The following is a 21,707-nucleotide window of genomic DNA, read 5'->3' on the forward strand; positions in this document are numbered from 1 at the left end:
TGGCCACACCTACCTGATGGCGGGCCCGAAACGTTTCTTAAAAACAATTGAAACCTTGTTACATCTGTAAAGCAGCAGTTCAAGCTGCCGTTAAAAAAATAAAAATAAAAAAAAAGTCCATTAATTATGTGCATCAATACAATCTGCACACTGACGAGTGATTTAGATAAATTGCCGATCGATTCCTTATCCTGTAATTTGGTTGGCAAACATGGCTCTGGGATTCTTTAAAACATTCCAGTGCTGCAGAAGAGTGCCCAAGATGCAAAGGTCTATGTGGAAGATCATGTGACCAGGCAGGCACTAGATACAGTTGGTGCACTGCTAGAGAGAGGGCAAAAGGGGTGGACCAGAGCCTGTCTCAGAACTGGAAGGGGATGTGACTTTATAAATGGTTGCTATAGAAACAAAAACACTTTACATTATAATACATTAAAAAATAATTTTTATATTTTCTAAAAATTTTTAAATGCTACAAGTATTTTCTCATAGTACAGAACTGATTTTATTAAATTTTTGTTTTTAAAACAATGTAGGATATTGCTTGAACTACAGCTTTAAGACATGTTGCTTTAACCCTTGCAAGGAAGTGTCTGCAGACCGTGTGCCTCTTTAGTGAAGCTACAATATATCTGTCTATATCTTTAAAGGTTATGGTGGAAGTGACAAAAACCCTTTACTGTACAGTGTATAGCCAGGGCCAGATCATTTACCTTTTTTGCAGCTCTGGCCTCCTCCTCTTGCAGCATCCCGATGTCACGTTGCGACGCGTGTTCATGACATGACGCCATGGGATGTCACATTGTCATCGCAACACGTCGCCACGTGACGTCGAGCCGCAACTCTGCAGGAGGAGGCAAGAGACCTTTTACAGAGGCCCGGCAATCGGTTTAATTGTTGTGAGGAAGAGAGCAGGGCCCCTGTAACCGCAGCACCTGCCGGCCCGAAATTTGGGCCCTAGGCCCTTGCCTATGCCTAAATTCGGGCCTATGTACAGCAAATAAAATGACCGCTTGTGAGAACATTGACGTCAGGTCTGCAAAACTACCCGTCACAATTATCTTTTCACATACAATGCTTTCACTGCAGCCAGGGATCCTGGGTAATGACATGCAAACGAGCCCTATGGTTACTTTTTACGTCATATCCAGTAAAGTGACACACTGCTCATTTGCATGTCATTACCCAGAATCCCTGGCTGCAGTTGAAGCACTGTTTGCCAAGTGATAATAGGGAATAACAGGTTGCTGACCTGTCTGAGAGATGCAAATGCACCACAAGTGGTATTTTTGGTGTGTGTTGTGCGTGCACGTCTGTATAAACAGAGTTGCACGTTTAAATTTCATGTCTAAGATTATTCAGAGCAAAAACTCTGCCCTAAAGGTGTGTGCTCCCAGTAAGTATACCTAACTTCCAAACCTATTCGAGGTAGGCTGGTTTAGGATTATGTATTGATTCTTCCAGCTGTCTTTAGACAGCCAGGTGCTGTGCAGTTCCTTTTCCAGGGATACGCTGAACAAGTCTAATGACAGAATAATTCAAGAGAAGGGGTGTTAGAAACGAAAATGAACTTCAAAATGCAGTTGCATTATTATCCTCAGGATCATTTCATTCTCATACCCATAATCCTTCGAGTCTATAGTGTTCAGGCGTCTGGAACAGGCTGTTAAAAGCTAACGGAGCAGAAAACTTGATGTGAACCTAATTAAAGCGATTTTTATAAACACTATTTATCTTATTAGTGATGTCTGGGTGAGTTAACATTTTCCCATATGCATTTGTGCTCACCTGGCTCTTATGTACATACAGACTTTGCTTTTCTTTGCTGTCCTTATCAAATGGTTTGTTGAGAAGAATGTTATCTTTGAAGATACACACACACACAATCTTTTTTTTTATTCATTATTATTTTAAAATCCAACTCTTCATGCCATTTGTTATGAGTTTTAATATACTGAGCATCTTGGCACTTCTAGATTTTAATACTCCTCCCTCGCAGTGCAAGATCTTTGCAACACTTGCGTTTGTGATAATTTGTTGCCAATACTCCCAGAGGTTGAACTGTAACAATAGATAATGTTACCTTTAATCATTTAAGGAAACATTGTAGCTGCTGGGTTGCACTGACTGAAGGGATTGGTTGGAAAGTGAAAGGCAGCCATTTAGTGAACCCTGGGAAGCAGGATTCAGCTCATCGATCGCGGCAGCTTAGGAAATTAATTTTCAATAAAGGTAATCAAAGGCTGCATATATTAAAATATTTGTAAACCTTATTTTTAAAATTTTTTTTTTTACTGCTTGGGTTGCCTCTTTAATTCGTTCCTCAGTCAGGTATAAAATATGCATTTATTCTTTAAATAGCACAGAACTGGATTAAAATATGTACAGCTATTTGTTGTGCTGCAGTTTAAGGTAGGCATTTTGACAGACTTGTAAATGAGTTAATCATATCGTAAATGGTTAAACATTCCTTTTAAATGGCTGAGAATGTATTATTTGGTACAGGGCTCCCGGGTTAATGCAGCAGTTCAAGCAATATCCTACGTGTTTTTTTTTTTTTAATAAATCAGTTCTGTAATATGAGAAAATACTTGTAGCATTTAAAAAAGACATTTTTAATGTTTCTAATGTAGGGAGCATTTCCAAAGTGACCGTCCCCTTCTCCTTCTGATAGACTCTGTCTCTTGAGCCCCGCCCTCTCTCTAGCAGTGCACCAATTGTATCTAGTAACTGCCCAGTCAATCATATTCCAGGACTACATTGCCCACAATGCTGTGGAAGAACTGAATTAAATAACCCGGAGCAAGCGATCGATAACAGGAGAACGGATCGATCTGCAGCTTAGCTAATCACTTGTCAGTGTGCAGATTGTATTGATGCACATATTGAATGGGGATTTTTTTTTTTTTTTTTTTTAAATAAATGGCAGTTTAAACTGCAGCTTTAATGCAGCCAAGATTTCTGTCAAAGCACATGTAGTTCCATGTTGCTAAGCGGTGCTACTCCATAAGCCATCTGCTGTAAGGTGTTTTATAGCTGTGGGGCGCGAGATTATCTGTGGTGGGCGTGGGGTTCACTGAGGCCCAGCGCGCTTCCCGAAGGCACTTAAATTTAAATGCCAGGGAAGCGGCGAGGGCCTCTGTAAACCTCACTTACCTTGGTTCAGCCGGCTTCTGGAGTCGCCATGGCAACGCGGAGTCAAATAACGCTGCGGGGTCATGTTGATGCGTTGCGATGGCAATGTGACGTCATGATGCCCAGACGCCGGAAACCAAGTTAATGGGGGGGGGAGGGGAGGGTTCCGGGCGTGCGGAGAGGAAGACAGCCGGCAGGGGGGGGGGGGGCGCAGGGGAAAAAGATTGCTCTCCCCTGTCTTATAAACTAGCACAGATTGGTATGTGCTGTACTAGCCAAGACCACTAAAATCTTCAGCACATTTTAGAATGGGCAAAATAATACTATTGTGATGTCTTTATAGGATGTATTTAGAGATTCCGTTTTTGTATTTATTTATTTTCCTGTTTTCTGGTGTTTGCATCTTCTCTTTAAACAATCTGTGTTTGGTGTTTATCGGTGCACTTCTTTTGTTTTTGGTTTCCACACTCCCCCCCCGTGATGCCTTTTTGTCTCCTACGTGCGGACAGGCTGCCACGAGGTGGAATTTAATAGGAGAAGATGCTTCATTTCCGGTGTTTATCGGTTTTAACCGAAAGTGCTATAAATCAGGGGTGGCTAACTCCAGTCCTCCATGAGCCACCAACGGGTCATGTTTTAAGGATACCCCTGCTTCAGTACAGGTGGCTCGGGCATTGACTAAGCCACTGATTGAGCCACCTGTGCTGAAGTAGCGATATCCTAAAAACCTGACCTGTTGTTGGTGGCGAGTTGGCCCTCCCTGTATTAGATGATCAGTTTGGTGTTTAGATATATTCAGATGTCGTTGGAAACACGTGTGTGTTGTATATCTGTTGTATTCTCAGGAATCATGTCTATCTGGTGGCATTTAGAGAAGCTTTATCTACAAGCTTTTACATTTGTGAACCTTTGACTACAATAGCCTTGGTGACTAAAACAAAGCCATTCAAATGAGTGATCAATAATGGCTATGGCACATCAGTGACTTAGCCCCGCTGTTTTACGTTGCAGCTCTCTATTCCATGAAAGCTGAATAAAACATGGAGTACGGAAGTGTCAGCGCTCAGATTGAAGAACAATGGGAATATACCGTTGTTTGAAGTGTGGCAATTACCAAAGGGCAGCCAGGGAATCGCCGTGCTGTAGATTGAAAATTCAGATCTCCGAATGCTCCCGTCACTGACATCTCTGCATCGTAACCTTCATTATCAAGGAGACCTTCCATTGTGTGTTACCTATAAATATTTGTATATATTACCATGCACAAACAGCATGATGTGGGACTCAGTGTTTTAAATTGCAGTGCCAGTTTTCTCTCTTCCTAACATTTTCTGCTTTCTCAAATACATTGCAGGAAGTTCATCTCCTGAAAAGGCACCAAGTTTTTGTTGCTGGTATATTTGCTGTGGTGTAAAGCTTGGCTTCCTCACTGAAGCCCCTATATAAAATGCTGGGAAGCCTTCCCCTCCACTCCAGAGAGAATTGTAGGAAACATTATGGGAAACCTATAGCAACACAGTGTTTTTACTCAGACTTGTCTGCAATGTGCTTTCCATTTACTTCGAATAACCCATCTATGCAAGATATCCTTCTATGAACTATCCTGCAGATCTCCTGGTATTACGGAAAGTAAACTCTCGGTTTGAGGAAGCTTAATCATCTTTTGGCAAAAATATCAAAGTATGTGCTGTACACTTAGATTTTGATTTGGTTTCACTCCCTCCCCACCACCCTTGCTGCGAAAATATATAGTCTCTATGAATTGGCTCCACTTTCTCCTTTTGCATCGTGATCACATCACATGTTGTGAAATACTCTGGTGTGTTTCAGTTTTGAAGTGACATGGTTGTGAGATAGATATAGATATATAATTATTCACTCCCAATATTATTTACAGAAAGCAAAAAATAACCCTGCTTATTCACTTTACATTTTTGATTATCTGTTCACCTGAACCCCCTTGGGTGCAATGTGGACTGCCCTCTCTAACACTGAATTGGTTAAACCAATTGTCCTGTGTAGATGTTGTGATGGTTCTGGTTTGGGCACATGCTTAATGCAGTAATCCTCCCAACGCCTGTATGTAGCCTCATGCCCCTGAGAATTCAGTGCTTTTTAAAATGTAACCGTAATTTACATAAAACATTTTGAAGTGAAACGTCTTTAGCAGCGTGAATGTAGTTGATTGGGGACGGAAGTGACATAACTCCTGGCAGAAGAGGCCGTCCGTGTTGCTAGCTTCCACCAGGAGAAGGCAGCGCTGGACGGACGGGACACACACACACTCCGGCCGCAGCTCCGCCAAGGGGGAGAGAGTGGGGGCTGCTCCGGGACTCTGACAGCGGCGGGGATATGGAGCTTGCCTGCACCAGCATGGTTACTGTATCCCCTGTACACCTCTGCCGAACACAAGTGTGAGCCGCAGAGCAACCCCCCCCCCCCTCCAGTGAGCCGCCGAGCACACCTCCCCCCCCCCCCCCCAGTGAGCCGCCGAGCACACCCTCCCCTCCCACCAGTGAGCCGCCGAGCACACCCTCCCCTCCCCCCAGTGAGCCACCAAGCACAACCTCCCTCCCCCCCCCCCTCCAGTGAGCCGCCGAACACCTACGCCGAGCAGGACACAGCTCCACCGGGGGGAGAGTGGGGGCTGCTCTGGGGCTTATTATAAATATAGAAGTGTAAATAACTAAAAAAAAAAAAAGTGTTCTAAGTCAAACTTCATTGCATTTGGCACTAAAATTGTGTTTTTGATTTAATTACAAATACAATTTCTGTGACAAAACAGTGACAAAAGACGAAGTTTCACTTAAAATGCGCGTACTCAGCGCACACACTTTATTTTTTATTTTTAGTGTTCTAAATCAGGGGTGCTTAAATTCCTCCCCCTCCTCTCTACCCAACAGGTCAGGTTTTCAGGATGTTCATGCTTCTTCGGCACAGGTGGCTAAGTCAAAGACCTGAGTCTCTGGTTGAGCCACCTGTGCTGAAGCTGGGATATCTTTGAAACCTGCCCTGGTGGGGGGAGGGGGGGAGGGCAGAGAGGAGGCTTGATGACTGGAGTTGAACATCCCTGTCCTAAATCATTCTTTCTAGCGTCTGCCCTGGGCTATGGGGACACATCCATTTTGACGACCTGGACATTTTATTATCTGAACTGCCCATATCTCCTGACCGAAGTGTGGGATTTTCACAATAAAAACATCCCCTGAGGTTTATGAAAGGCAATCAGCATGGCCTGCTGCTTCTTAAGTTCACCCAGGGACCAGCAATCTCTTTGCTGCAGTGCACGTTGCAGCTTCTCACGGCACGCGCCTGCAATGCAGCTTTGTAGAAGAGCGAAGGTTCTCCATGTCCATCTGGCAACAGGAATAAAATCAATTGCGCGGACTGAAAATAACTCCCCAGTGGAGTGATCATGGGGGGAGTAGAATAAAGGTTATCAGCTCTTAGTGTTGTAAAGACGCTGCTTTCTGAAGCCTTTTTTTAACACTGCGAGGCCGTGTGGTGTTAGAATAGGATACAGAAGGAGCACGGCTGCCAAGAACATCCAACAGAACCTGGCAATGGATTTGTTTCTAGTATCCATGCGGCAGAACCTTCTACTTCCAGCAGACGGGACATACTGAGGCATCCCTGTGTATTACAGAGCACAGGAGCTAGAGGCTGCAAATTGAGCATCACTTTTTACTACTCGCCAAAGATTTGGGACAGTGAATTATATGGCACTGGAGTTAAATAGGCTCTAAGAGGCTACCAAAGAAATGACAGGAGTATAGTTCCAATAGCTGTTAAACCATTCAAGTATACTGCATATTGTGCATGGAACCTCGGTTCCTACACACACTGTATAAATATATAGTGTGTGTATATATGGTGTTTTGTGAGAACTATTTTTGGCTCATGGGCTTCACTCCCGTTTTTGTATCTGTTTGCGCTTGTTTGTACTTATTTGTGATGTCATTCTTCTTATGTAATATACATAATGCTGTACCACACTACGGAATATGTTGGCGCTTTACAAATAAACTATAATAATGTAATTGGAAGATGCCAGATTTTTCAATGCTGCACACATCATGCAATATTGCTGAATTACATTTCGTATTTTATAACTTGGTAATGATTGAATAACAACAACGGCTTCAGCCTATAAAATGTAATCTGTGTAACGTGTGTGTGTGTGTAGTATAATCGTGTGATGTATGTAGCATTGCCTTACTAAAGAGCACTATACTTGAGAGAAAAAAATATTGTCCTATTTCTGCTAAAACATGCATACATTTCATCTGCAATTTATGTAAACTGTAAAACCTGATTAAAGCGTTACCATTCATTCCAATTTAAGAACGCGGTAATGAAGTAAAGACCTGTGGGGGAAATCTGCCCCACTCAACAAATATGCTGCAGTGTTTATAAGAAGTATATTTTCAAACTCCCCAGAGCTCTTACTTCACACACACAATAGTCAAGTCCTTGGTGTAAATGTTGTGCTCAACTTTCTCACTTGGATGTACCTGTTGCAAATTCGGTTAATCTGTACTTCTGTTCCTTTGCACGGATTAGAACCTGTAATATGGTACAGGAGACTCCTTCCTAAAAAAAACATGGCGATGCTTGGATGACGTGTTTTTTGGTTCTCATGGTAGAAGCAATTGGATTGTGTGTGTGTGTGTGTGTGTGTGTGTGTGTGTGTATTAGTGTTGTGTTTGGGTTTTCAGTGATTTTTTTAGCCTACAGAAACTGCTTCTTTCACTGCTTCGTAATCGGTGTACAGGGCTGGCCCTACAAGTAGTTAGTTGGGGAATTCATAGGAGCAATTTGAAGGATGTTATGGTTAACCGTTCCAATCGTTGTCCCATTGCTGCAGATCTACTGCTCAGATGACTTGGAGAGTGTTAGTGGGCATGTGCGTGGGCTGACACAATCTTGCAGTGCTCAGAAATAAAAATACTTATGAGCACATTCACGTCACGGACAGGTCCTTAAACCTGCCTTTGACCATACTTTGTTGCACTGCAGCCAGGGATTCTGGGTAATAACATGCAAATGACTGTCACTTTTTGCTTCTTTAAAAAAAAAATGCTCAAACAATTATTGGCAAATATTGCTGGGAGTTAGTCTCTTCGTGTGCATCTGTAGATAATCCACAGATCTCTGTTTTAACTCCCACCACTTAAAAAAGGTGTGAGTTAGGTGGGAGGTCCAAAAGCATACAATAGTAATAATTACTGTGGTAATGCTATCTTGTCCGAGGTGCGAATGGATGAAACCCCCCCCCCCCCTATTTAATTGAACAGTGATTTTTGACAGGCTGTTTCAGACAGCATACAGTTCAGCCTTTTAGGCTTCTTTTGGAAATCTGTACACCTATTTTAAACCAGTAATCTGGTTTGCCTGACTGGGAACGGGATTTCTGTAGATATCTGGAACCTTTTTTGAAACTGGCTCCACCCTCCTTAACCCTAATTTTCTCTCTTGCCATTTGACGATATTGAGGCCCATAGTGGGGTCCTAGAGATGGGATACAAATGTCTGGTTCTGTGGTTTTTGAATGGCACACAAGGGGTAAACATCAGTAACTAAAGAAAGCAAAGGAACAAAGGCTGCATCATAACTAATTTTGATGTGCTTTGTGTTGGATTGCTGAATTAAATTATGTGCAGTTCATCCATCTGACTTTTTTTTGTTTCATTTATGTGTTTTTACAGATCTTGGTAAAGCCAAACACACAAATCCCAGGGGAATTTAATTTATAAAACCCCACCCACCAAGATTTAGTTTAAGAATGTCTTTGAAATAATGTGTTCTTTACTATAATAAAATGTCATGGCCCTTCATATTACCTCTAGGCTTGGGATCAATCAGGCTATATAAAGTATAGCCTGGTGTTTTCTGAGTACTGACTCTGAAAGCAGTGAAGCCGGAGAGCATCTTGTTCTATCCCAGGCCTTCATCAAAACCAACCCATGCCTGAAAGAAATCATTCCTTTTATCAAAATGTAAAGAAGATGGTTATAGATCGGAAGTGAGTGCTTCCACTGTATGGTAACTTCGCTTTGAGACATTTCCTGAATAGATGCTACAACATTTGTTAAAATAAAGAACATCTGAATACTGCTGGTTGTGTAGTGGATGTTTTGAGTGCTACAGAAAGCTTAATGTAATTGTAGCTAATGTGACCTTGGACACAGGGACTTGTCTTCTAAACAAGCCAATTTAGGGCATGAGCAGACACCTCTGTTAGTTGGCAGTCAACTTATTTTCACCCATGAGATGCGCAATTGCCAAACTGGAACAAACAAATCCCAACAGATGAAGGAGAACGTCTAGGGCATTTTTCCATCTGATACATATACCTGTCTCCTGCATGACACTTGTGCTAAGTTTCAGAAGAAATGGGACCCTCTGATTTGCTATATTAGTTACCCCAGATTTAGTCCGGTCTACACGCTCAGGTGAATCACAAGCTAGATTTGCTCATAGTCAATATAGTTTAAAGTGAAGGTGGCTTCGGCCTCCCTAGCCTTTTGTTCTCCAGTTGCCTCAGAACAATGGTATTATGGATGGCCAGAGTAATAGGAACAAGGTTTTATTGAGGACTAGAGTTTCCCACTTCTGGTATAAAGTATGCCTGATTGTACTATTCACACAATGCGCACCAGGGATTAAAATGATGTAAATTATTTATTAATGAAGCAAAAAATAACTGAGGGGATCCAACCCCACCTCAGTACACATGAGCCATAGATTTGGGTAAAAGTAACAATAAACAGAAACCACATCAATAATAAAATGTATCTAATTAAACTAAATCTATAAACAACATCACAAAATTAAATAAAAAGACAATGTTCAACAAGACGGGATACATATATCCAGAAATGGGCTAAAAGTGATAGCTGAACAACTGCCCGAGGCTGAAAGGGGGAGACGGAGACTTGCAGCCCCGAGCGGGTTCCGCGGTGAACGTTAAGGGTTCCGGACCACGCCACTTGTCTTTTTATTTAATTTTGTTATGTTGTTTATAGATTTAGTTTAATTAGATACATTTTATTATTGATGTGGCTTCTGTTTATTGTAACTTTTACCCAAATCTATGGCTCATGTGTACTGAGGTGGGGTTGGATCCCCTCAGTTATTTTTTGTTTTATTAATAAATAATGTACATCATCTTATTCCCTGGTGCGCATGGTGTGCATTTTTCTTCTTTTCATCTCAAAGTGTCTCCCTTGGGGGTAACCTTGCTTTAGGAGCTCATTGGGGAGACGCTCTACACACATGCTGCAAGGGGATTAATGCTTCCAGCAAACCATATATCTGCAGCACGAGCGCTGAATTTCCTACATTCTCTGCTGATTGTACTATTCGTCTGACTGACTCAACCCCTTTTAAAATGTTCTTTTGGAATTTTCATTTTTTCATAAACCAATAAATTTGTTTTAATGCATGGGTTCTTAACCTTTTGTACATTAGTCACCCCTAAGGGACCAACTAGGTCACTAATCCCCCATACTAATTTTATATATGACGTACCGGTACCATTTCTATATTTTTATTTAAATGCTTAACAGGTTCCACAGGACCCCTGTAAACGATGGAGTTGAACCGCGCCAGTAGCTCGACTAAAACGTTTAGTATAGGGCCCTCTCTTTTTAGTAATGAGTGTAACGCATTGAGACAGAAAATAATGGGTGGATCCCTATCAACCACGCATTTATGTGGCGGGAGTTAAAGAAGCTTTCACACGATGTATCGGCCACATGTTATTTTAACAGAATAAAAGTAATAAAATGTTACAAATAAAGAATAGAAACGAATGTTTGTCTGGAGTTTAGATCATTTTTAATATTGAAAAAATGTAATCTTCAACAAATCCCAGCATCTTCTCAATCACCCGCTGGGGGTGAAATAACCCCTGGTTATGATCCCCTGTTTTAACGGGATATCCAGCCATATTTATTCCAACTCTTATAGGTCTGGGGAATAACCGGCAACAAACTGTGTTTCTTTGTAGGTGCTAAATGCCCAGAAGGCTGGCTACAAGGCCGCCATCATTCACAATGTGGATTCAGATGACCTTATCAGTATGGGATCGAATGACGGTATGTATGCACTGGTTACCTTCCAACTGGGTTTCAGAAATGCTCTAGTATTATGAGAACAATTCACACTTTGTTTATTCCCACATACTTTTGTATTGTAAGTAGTTCTTATTTATTCGGCACTCTTTTTTTAAACACGGCCTAAATTTTGTTCTTATAAAAAGACCACTATTGCTACTTAAAACCAGGGCAGCATTCATTCATTAAATGCGACTGAAATAATGCCTCTCGAGACTCCCCTTTCCTGAAGCCTGGATGGTTTTGTGTGTTACAGTTGATATTTTAAAGAAGATTGACATTCCATCAGTGTTTATCGGGGAGTCGTCCGCACAGGCCCTGAAGGAAGAGTTCACCTGGGACAAGGGGTAAAGCTGAGCCTAATCTCATTCTGATGTTTCCCTGCATGGAGGGAACATTCTACAACAGTACTTTATACTATGCCGTGCATTGCACATCGTACAGTAGCTAACGGTTTTAACGTGTTGGTACATGGGTACATTTTTATCAACAAGGAAGGTCGTCTTTGTTTGCGTTTGACGTACAGATTTTTCCCTCCTGGATAGGCCTCAGCAGTATGTTGATAATTTTGTACAGATGTTAAGAAGGTATATAGGGTCTACAATTATGAGTTAAGTGGATTTCCTGGTTACTTAAAAAATTTTGTTTAGAGGAAAAGATTAGCAATAAGGCTTCAGGAAGGTTTAACACTTTGTAAGTGGGAGGCAGATTGGAGGAAGGGAAAATATGAGTGGGGATGTATTACATTACATTATATGGGTGGGGTGGATGAGGGCATCTGAAAAATGTATCCCTTTTAATTAGTGTTTCCGTTTACTGACTTTTCCACAGTGGCCATATTGTGTTAATCCCAGAACTCAGCCTGCCATTGGAGTACTACTTAATACCATTCCTAATTATAGTGGGGATCTGTCTCGTTCTTATTGTCATCTTTATGGTATGTATCTCTGCTCAAATTCTCTCCCTTCAGTTCCATTAAGAGCAAAAATGAATGCTCTAGTACAGTGATGGCCAACTCCAGTCCTCAAGGGCCACCAACTGGTCAGGTTTTAAGGATATCCCTGCTTCAGCATAGGTGGCTCAGGAGTTGACTGAGCTACTGATTGAGCCTCCTGTGCTGAAGCAGGGATATCCTGAAAACATGGATAGTAGTTTGGAGCTTACTGAGAATGCAGTGTTTCACTCTGCCGCTGTGTTATTTGGCTTGTGTTCTCTGTCCTCTTCTAGATCACCAAGTTTGTGCAGGACAGACACAGAGCAAGGAGGAATAGACTTCGCAAAGATCAACTCAAAAAACTTCCCATACATAAATATAAGAAAGGTAAGCAGATAAGATCAGTTACACTGGATGTTTTAATTGCAGGGGTGAAGTTATGTTTCAAATCTCACTACAGTAGGACACAGAATGGCCCACCGTATTGCAGTTGGGTCCACAGGCCAATAGGAAGCCACATTGTAATCTTGTCTTCCTATTGGACCATCATGGAAATCCCTTGGAGAGCATCTTTATAAAAGGGAATGATCAAATGTGAATATTGATGGATTCACAGACTGCTATTAGGATGTATATTTGCTATGAAATCCTACATTTCTTGGATATTCTTGGTGAACTCGTCCATGACCGTTAAGATCATGGATTGGATGGATCATTGCTGGATGATCAAGGCATCTCACAAGTGTTTTAGCCAGATTGCAACCTTATACCTATTGTAAGAGGGGCCAAATAACAATATTGTCCCTTAAACCCTAACCTGCCAAGTTTACTTATAATGTTCCACTTGGATTGTAAGCTCTTTGGAGCAGGGACTCCTTTTCCTAATGTTACATTTATGTCTCAAGCGCTTATTCCCATTATGTGTTATATTATTAGGTCACGTGTATGACAGCAGTGAAGCGCTATGTACTTCAATGGTGCTATATATATAAAGATATACATACATAAATGCAGGAGTGGCCAACTCTCAAGGGCCACCAACAGGTCAGGTTTTCAGGCTATCCTTGCTTCAACAGGGGTAGCTCAATGAGTGACTCACCTGTGTGAGCACAGATGAGTGAAGCAGGGATATCCTGAAAACCTGACCTGTTGGTGGCCCTTGAGGACTAGAGTTGGCCAGGCCTGCATTAAAGAGCCATGCTTATCGGGCCATAACGACACACTGCCCAATCAAAGGCCTTAAGTACCCCATTCAGATGGACTGATTGAATGTATTGTTTGTGGACATGGGTTGTATTTCTTGCATACCGGTTAGACCAATTCCCTTTAATCTGTTGACTGTCTCGCTGGTAATTTGCACTGTCAAGAGCTAGAAAACAAACGATTGTTAAATGTGGATTCTATCAGACAGTTGGCTTGGCACCAAGATTTCTGCTCATCCCTCAGTTTATACTGTGCGTCTTAACTTTGATTTATGAACCTGGAGAGTGGCGAACCATACTGCAGTTTCTGCACGCGTTAACTCTTGCAGCATATTGCCCTGTTCACATGTATATACATAAATACTCGTTGGCTGTATTTCTTTTTTTACTCAGATTTTTATTGATTTTTACCATCACACAGTAATGTGTATAAGTGTCTTCCACAGAGGTAACAAAGATAACTTATAACACTTGCATTGAGCAAAGTACAAATCAAGAAACAAAAAAGAAGGGGGGGGGGAGGAGAATCCGTCTGTCCTCCTCTCAGTCCTTTCCTTGTTCCTAAATTGAATGATTTTCACCTTCCGGGGCTCTGGTCTGATCCCTCCGCGTGGTTCATATTTCTGCTTCTCACCCTAACTCTCGTGTTTCACCTCTCTGTTCCCATTGAGTCAGCGGAGAACGTGCTTCTAATACCATCGTAGCAAAATTGAAGTACCATTCACACCTGGTATGTCCGTTGGCTGTATTTCATTGCAGAAACCTGTCGATTTTTAAAAGGGTTGGTATAGTTCAAAGAGTTAAACCCAGAGCACAGTAAAGTCCAGTTCTTTTCCAGTAGCACATGCGCTGGATTTAATCTGATCGTAATCCCTTTGTTGCCAAAGGGACCTGCAATGCATGAAGATTAATGTTTGAGTATAACTTTCAAGGGTTGCCACAGTATTGCATGGCTGCAGATTAACTGTGTACTTCCACTTTTCAAAAGCTATTTCTGCTTGGAGGAAACGCCAAATTATTACTGGTCTCGGCAATAATTACTTCTGCAGCCTATATTGAATGCTCCCTAAACCCCTTGTAACAGGCTTCTGAGCCTAAATCTGTTTAACAGGTATATTGTATAGAGACCATTAAGCTCCTTGCGGCAGGGCCCTTCCTACCTACTGTACCACAATGTATGTTAATGTTTGATATTTTAGGTACCCTATTGTACTGCGACCGTATGTTGGCGCGTTATAAATAAATGATGATACAACGCTTTGAAATGTTAGGGAAGGGGTTATACGGGATGTGTGAGGACGTTCCCTTTACAGCAACTCGAATATTTGTTGCCAAGTGGGATTGAATTGGACAGCATTCAGGGGCTAGGTTGGAGAAAGTCCTTCAGTTCATTTCAGACCGGCACGGCTTACATCATTGTGTAATCGGTCACGGCTTTCTGCTTTATACATTTGGGAAATGGACTCTCTGACCAGGTCATTGCAGACAGAGCTGCAGGAACGCACAAATGGAAAATGGATACACCGCTGAAATGAGTCATTGGTACAGAGCAGTGAAGTAATTACTTTTTATCCTTGTATGGTAAAGTGAGGGGATAGTCACCATGCAGACTTGGAAGCACGAACAGCTTTCATATGTGTAAATATTTAGATGCCATCAGAGTCCTCCTCCCTCCCTCCTCCTCTACAAGAATCAGCAGGAAAGTATTTAACAAAGGCTGCTTACACCATAGCCTCGCTCTATTTTTAGCGAACGCAGCACAGATATAATGTGCTGATATGCCAACTTTTTGGCTCAATTGTGTGTTTTTTTTCTTCTTCTGCGCCCAACACGACAGCCAATGAAAGGGTTAACTCGACTCTTTGAGATTAGACTAGAAGAAAATGTGTCTAGAGTAATAAACTGATCCCATGAAACTAGTTTATTCTGGTCCTGGGGTCTATGAGCGGGGAAGGGGTGAGCATTTTCTTCTCCTTCCCCTTGTCAGTAGGCTGCTGGAGTGCTGCCCTGGCCGGGTACTCCTCTCCCCTCGCCCTCTTTCCCCCCCTTCCCTCTCTCCCCCCCACCTCCACTGCCCGGATCAGCAGTGCGGCTAATTCCAGCAGCAGCGGAGTCTCTAGGGCTGTGTAGTGCGCACGCGCATCGAAGCGCCTGGCCGCACGTGCACCAGTTTGATCAGCGGTCTAGGGGTAGCGATGGGAAACGCATCTTGAGTAGAGCAGGGGAAGGCGTGATGGAGGTGCGGCCATGACGTGACGCTGCTGATTCGCCCTCATTGGCTGAACCGCCGCCGTGACGTGGCCAACCCTCGGAAGCCGTACCAAAAGACAAATCCTGTCTTTTTTGATCGTGCTGTGTGTGCACTGGCACACACGCCGACTGGGGCCTGCCCCATAGTGGGCTGTACTTTGTGTGTGGCGGGCACGCCATAGGTCGCCCAGCCATGGCCACCAGGGACGAAGCCTTACTTTGCTTTGGGATTTGACGCCACCAGGTCAAGTGACCCCGCACATATACAGTGTTCGATAGACCTATACATTTGCTCGCCCCGGGCGAGTGGATTTAACCCCCGGGCGAGTATATGTATATATATATATATATATATATATATATATATGCAAATATAGCTGTATGCTCATCTGCATGTCTTAGGCAGGTCTGCAACCCCGCCTTTCCCCATTATCACCCAGCATACAGCAAGGGTTATATATATATATATATATATATATATATATATATATATATATATATATATATATATATATATATATATATATATATATATATATACACACACATATACACACACACATGTGTATACATATATATGTATACACATATGTGTGTGTATATGTATGTATATATATGTGTGTGTGTGTGTGTGTGTGTGTGTATATGTATATATGTGTGTGTGTGTGTGTGTTTGTATATATATATATATGAAAAATAAACACAGAAGCGCACCAAGGGTCAAGATTTATGTAATAACAATTAAATAAATAACATGTAGAAACTTACATATAAGAATATATAGGTCCAGTAGATCAGTGCACAGGTAATCAGTTCGAGTGGGTTCCTAGGCGCAGGGTTAAGTGCAGAGGCTCACAGATCAGTCCCGCGCGCTGGGGCTCTTTAAAACTGTTGTAGAAATCAAAGGATGCATTAAAACTCATTCAAAATGGCATTGAGTTTAAGAGTCTAAAAACAAGAAACAGTCACTAACTAATACTGCAGAACTAATTATACATTTTTTTTTAACACGTAAGATTTCATGTTTTTTTGCTTTAATGCGTGTCGGAACCTATTAACTTGACACACATTGGTCATTGTGATAACTTACAGGAAATAGTTGGGCTGAACTGGCTTTAACTGTGATTCGAAGGACCCCAGAAGCTGTCTTTTTTTAAAAAAATTTATTTTAATTTATTTTGTAAATGTATCCATATTTTTTTTTTTTCCAGTAAAGGTTCTCTGTTGCTGTACGTTGTACATTTGTTTAATACTGTGGCTCTTGGTTACAGGGGATGAGTATGATGTGTGTGCTGTCTGTCTGGATGAATATGAGGAAGGAGATAAGCTGAGGATTCTTCCTTGCTCACATGGTAAGTGGACCAGGGGAGTAAACTTCAAAGGGGGTTTCCTAAAGCCAACTCATTAAAACATGTTTTATTGTAGAACAAACATTGACTAACTTTGCATTGGCATTTCAAATACAGTAAAAAAAATTAAAAAAGTGCTAGGATGAAAGTGAAATAAGGACCGTAGCATTAATAGGTTGAATCGTGACTTAAACTAGCAGCCCGCAGGCCAAAAGGGGTGTGCGAAGGGACTTGGCGGGACCCTTAGAAGTAAATTAGAGTAAGTCTATCTTGTTCTTCCAAGCTCTGTTCTGTTTGCAAAGTAAACCAAAGAAAAATCTGTCCTGCGCTTCGGTAGTCAGTGATGCACCTATGGTGTCAACATAGTCATGTGTGGATGGGAATGAGGGAGCAACGCATGGCCACTAAGTTGACCGGAGTAGGAGGGAAATAAAACCCTTACCTATGTTGAAACTCCGGTCTGGGTCCTACTCTCCTCTGTTCCTCTGCTCCCGCGTGCAGCCTTCAATGTAGATACAAGAAAAGGAAGGGCTCCGGCGCAACTGCGCATGACAAAAGTCCAGACTGCGTCCGGATTAATATGACAAAAACTTTATTGGCACATAACACACTTGGGCTACACCACGATCTCCAAGACGAAGCGCTGCACTAGAGCGTGAAACGCGTAGAGGGGGAGATCGTGGTGTAGCCCAAGTGTGTTATGTGCCAATAAAGTTTTTGTCATATTAATCCGGACGCAGTCTGGACTTTTGTCATGCGCAGTTGCGCCGGAGCCCTTCCTTTTCCTGTTTGCAAAGTAATGCTGATGTGACCATTGGTAAAACAGATAAACATAAATGATTTGTGTTCACCGTGAAAGGCAAAACATACATTTTCCCACAAGGTACAAATAAGTAAAACCATTACTTTACGGAAGCCAATTACACAAAATCACAAGGATGGACTGGCCCTTTTTCTGAATCCACAACCTGATTTGGTTTGTTAAAATTCATGTATATTTGACATACTGTTCAATTCCCTTTTGTGTGTTTTTTTTTTTTAAATCTTAATAATTTTTTTATTTGTGCAATTATTTATGCACGCACACATGCATACACACTAATACATACATTTGAGCGCAGGCAGCTGCGCGAAAATATGAATTTCTTCATCTTCGCAGCTGTCTGTCGGCTCCCCTCTCCCTGCCGTGCGCGCGGCACATCTATAGAAAGGCTAACGTCAGCCAACTAAAAATCCGCGCATGGTGTAGCGCACGCCCGCCACTATAAAACAGGCCTCAACTATAATAGCTACTGGAAGATGGAAACAAAGGGCAGAAGAGCTTATCACTGAACAGTGCACAGGCTGCAAAGTTGTGTAGATGTTACATATTGTCATTTGATGGTCCTGATGGCTCTTCTGCAATGTAATCATTCTGCAACTCCAACCCATTCATTGCTGCTTCTGCCTGTTCACATAGCCAGGATAAGGTAGGGGTGGTACACTAGTGACCTAGAGCAGGTTTGCTCAAATCCAGTCCTCATTAACCCCCCCCCCCCCCCCCCCCACAGGTCAGGTTTTCAGAATATCCCAGTTTTAGCACAGGTGGCTTAAGCTAGGATATTCTGAAAACCTGACCTGTTGGAAGGGGGGTCATGAGGACTGAAGTTGAGCAGCCCTAACCTAGAGGATAAATGGTGGTGCTTTGCAAACACGATGTCTAAAGCGATAGACACATCTATTGTGGGCAACTTGTCATTGGGAGATGCTTGTACAAAATAAACAAGGGTGTTTGTAGGGAAGGATGTTGCTACATGGATTGGGTTATAGGAACAGCAATAATACACAAGTAGCTACACGCAAATGTACTTGACAGCTTTTTAACAAGTTAATCTCCCTATGGTGGCTTCTCTCCAACAGCTTATCACTGCAAGTGTGTAGACCCCTGGCTAACCAAGACAAAGAAGACTTGTCCTGTGTGCAAGCAGAAGGTTGTTCCATCGCAAGGAGATTCAGAGTCCGATTCAGACAGCAGCCAGGAAGAAAATGAGGTCTCGGAAAACACACCACTGCTCAGACCCACAGCGTCTGCTAGCACTCAGTCATTTGGAGCTATATCAGAATCGCACTCACAACAAAATGTGGTAGAATCATCAGACGAGGCTGATTATGATGATGCAGATGATAGTGACAGCAGCGAGGAAGAGCACAATGAAGAAAGTGTAGTGGTCCAACTGCAACCGACTGGGGAAAGGGAGTCCAGTGAAACGAATGCTGTGTGAAGTCAGACTGGAGTCAGATTCGGTTGTCCTTACTAACCAAAGGATATTGGTGAAGAAAGACCTTTATGGTTACTTTACGCCATAGTCATTTGCTTATTATATTAGAAGCCATTTATGACATTAAGCAAAATTAAATAGCTTAAGCCTTTAGCAATGAGCCACAAGCTGGATACTATCATTGTTGAGGCAGCAGTGCTACTTATCAAGTAAATTTGTATTAAGTATTTATGTATGCATAACTGGTTCTAGGTATCAAGGGGATTAGTATCTACCAGTTTGGGTTTTTTTTAGGAACTGGTCACAAAATGGGGTCTGTGACCCTGCAATAATTGCATGGTTCTTTGTCATCCACTTGATTACTCAGCCTTTACCAGCACATATTCCTCGGAAGGCTGAGGAGAGGTAACAAGATTGTAAATAAATTGCTACATGTACAGGGCTGGTGCTACAGAAGGTTGCATATAATTAACTTAACTGTCTTCATGTAGTTTATACCTCTACTTCAGGCATAATAAAAGCCCCTCCTTTTTAAAGGACCAGGCTAGACTGGTAAAATGTCACCAGTTCTTGGGCAACTGAAGGTGTGAAGGCAACCGGCCAAAGGATACCAATGCATAGAACACAGTTTGTAAACCTTACACTTGGAACTATTTAGTGTAGGGAACAGCAGCAGAACTAAATACAGCTGGTAAACTTTCAACAAGAATGCTATTCAATCTACACTGAGAGTATTTTCTTAATGTATGCACTATGGAACGTCTCACATGTATGTACTTTCCCACTGTATTATAGAAAGCTAAATTAACTGTACCTTTGTAGAAAATCACTATACTAATATGCAAGTTCAATTTTTGTTTAGATCAGAGTGAAGGACAATAATAAAACATTCTCACCTGCAGTACTGTTTACTGGTATTTAGAGGCACGGTGAATGAGAAGCAGGAATCAAACACTTCTGCAATTTGCTTACAACATGGATGTGCTTTGCAGATCAAAACCACTTTCACTGTAGTTAAGTGGCATTGTGGAGTTAAACTGTTTATTTAAATATGTAGTTTCAAAATGTGAGTGGGTTAAAGCAGTGCAGAGAATTAGTAGTTGGAGGTAAAACTCAATAGTGCATTTTTGGCAAACTCACAAAAGGAACTCACTTGGAATTTCTATTAAACTAGAATTGCAGACACCTAATCTTCAGCTTGTACTATCAAAATAGCTTTTTTGAAATGACAGCATTTTCTCTCAAAACATTATCACCTTTTCCCCCAGAATGTAGTATGATGTAACGATTTTTTTTAATTTTATATTTTAATGGGTTTTTTTTACTAAATTTTATTGAGCATTTTTGTACATACAAAATAAGGTAAACAAAACATGACACCGGGGAAAAAAAGGGGATACAGTAATGCAAATAAACTGGTTGTGGAACAATAGAGAAGAGGGATATATATATACTGGGTCATGTGGGACATAGATTTCTAGTATCTTGTGTATTAAGGTGAACACTTCCATCCACGCTTGTTGGATTTTGGGGCATGACCAGAATGTGCAGTATATTCCCAACTTCACCACAACCATGCCAGCACAGAGGGGAAACGCCTGGGAGAAAAGAGTGCAACCAGGCAGGAGTCATATACCATCTGAATATTAACTTGTAAATATTCTCCTTAATTACAACGCATGATGAATTTTTGGAAGCAGCTTCCCAGATGTCTGTCCAGATATTGAGATCTATACAGACATCAAGATCCTTTCCCCAGGACAGCATATAGTTATCAGGGGTTTGGTTGTTCTTGATAGGATAAACGGTGATATATTCTGGAGATGATGCCCTTTGCGTGGGGCTGATGTAGACACCAGTCCTCACACAAAGTTAAAGCCTGGGGTTGACTTGGCTTGTAGACTAATTGGATATAATGCCTAACCTGGGGAAATCTGAAGAATTCGGAGGGGATATCATGGTTTGTTTGTAACGAAGCGAATGGGGGGGACTTTCCCTTGGGTGAGGATATCCTTAACTCTTGAGTCCTTTTTGAATCCAGGTATGGGAGTGCAGGTTTCCTGTGTAAAAAGGAAGGGAGGGGTCTGAGAATAGTGGTTGCATAAGGGAAGGGGTATCAGTTAGTTGGAACTTGGTTTTGAGGGAGTCCCAGAGGCAAAGGATATCACTGGGTTCTTGTAAATCTCAGGTGGTCTAGACTTTGAGCCAGAAGATTTTTTATTTTACATGGGGAACAAATCAAGTCCTCTCGACCCACCTCCTTTCAGTTGGGTTTGAATGCCAGCTAATAAGTTGCCCTAGCTGTGCGGATCTATAGTAGTTTTGTAAGTTCAGGAGAGCTAAGCCTCCTTCTGATTTGGACTTATAAAAATATCTTTATGATCTCTGGGTCGCCTATTTTGCCAGACAAACTTTCAAATTTTCTTCTGTGAATTACAGGCATACCCCGGTTTAAGGAC

The 21,707-nt window shown here is 41.9% G+C and overlaps 1 protein-coding gene across 1 annotated transcript in view; it reads left to right on the plus strand.

Moving 5' to 3' along the window:
* The window catches only part of RNF13 (ring finger protein 13), a 45,022-nt gene extending 24,873 nt beyond the window's left edge, over positions 1–20,149 (plus strand). Inside the window, exons 5-10 of the mRNA XM_075570429.1 lie at positions 11,150–11,237; positions 11,512–11,602; positions 12,087–12,192; positions 12,483–12,576; positions 16,913–16,993; positions 18,890–20,149. Of these exons, the coding sequence (XP_075426544.1) occupies positions 11,150–11,237; positions 11,512–11,602; positions 12,087–12,192; positions 12,483–12,576; positions 16,913–16,993; positions 18,890–19,251 (822 nt within the window). The 3' untranslated portion in view covers positions 19,252–20,149. The remainder of the gene's footprint in view (positions 1–11,149; positions 11,238–11,511; positions 11,603–12,086; positions 12,193–12,482; positions 12,577–16,912; positions 16,994–18,889) is intronic.
* Positions 20,150–21,707: the final 1,558 nt, after the last annotated feature.

This window comes from Ascaphus truei, chromosome 14 (assembly GCF_040206685.1).
Source record: "Ascaphus truei isolate aAscTru1 chromosome 14, aAscTru1.hap1, whole genome shotgun sequence".
Classification (NCBI taxonomy): domain Eukaryota; kingdom Metazoa; phylum Chordata; class Amphibia; order Anura; family Ascaphidae; genus Ascaphus; species Ascaphus truei.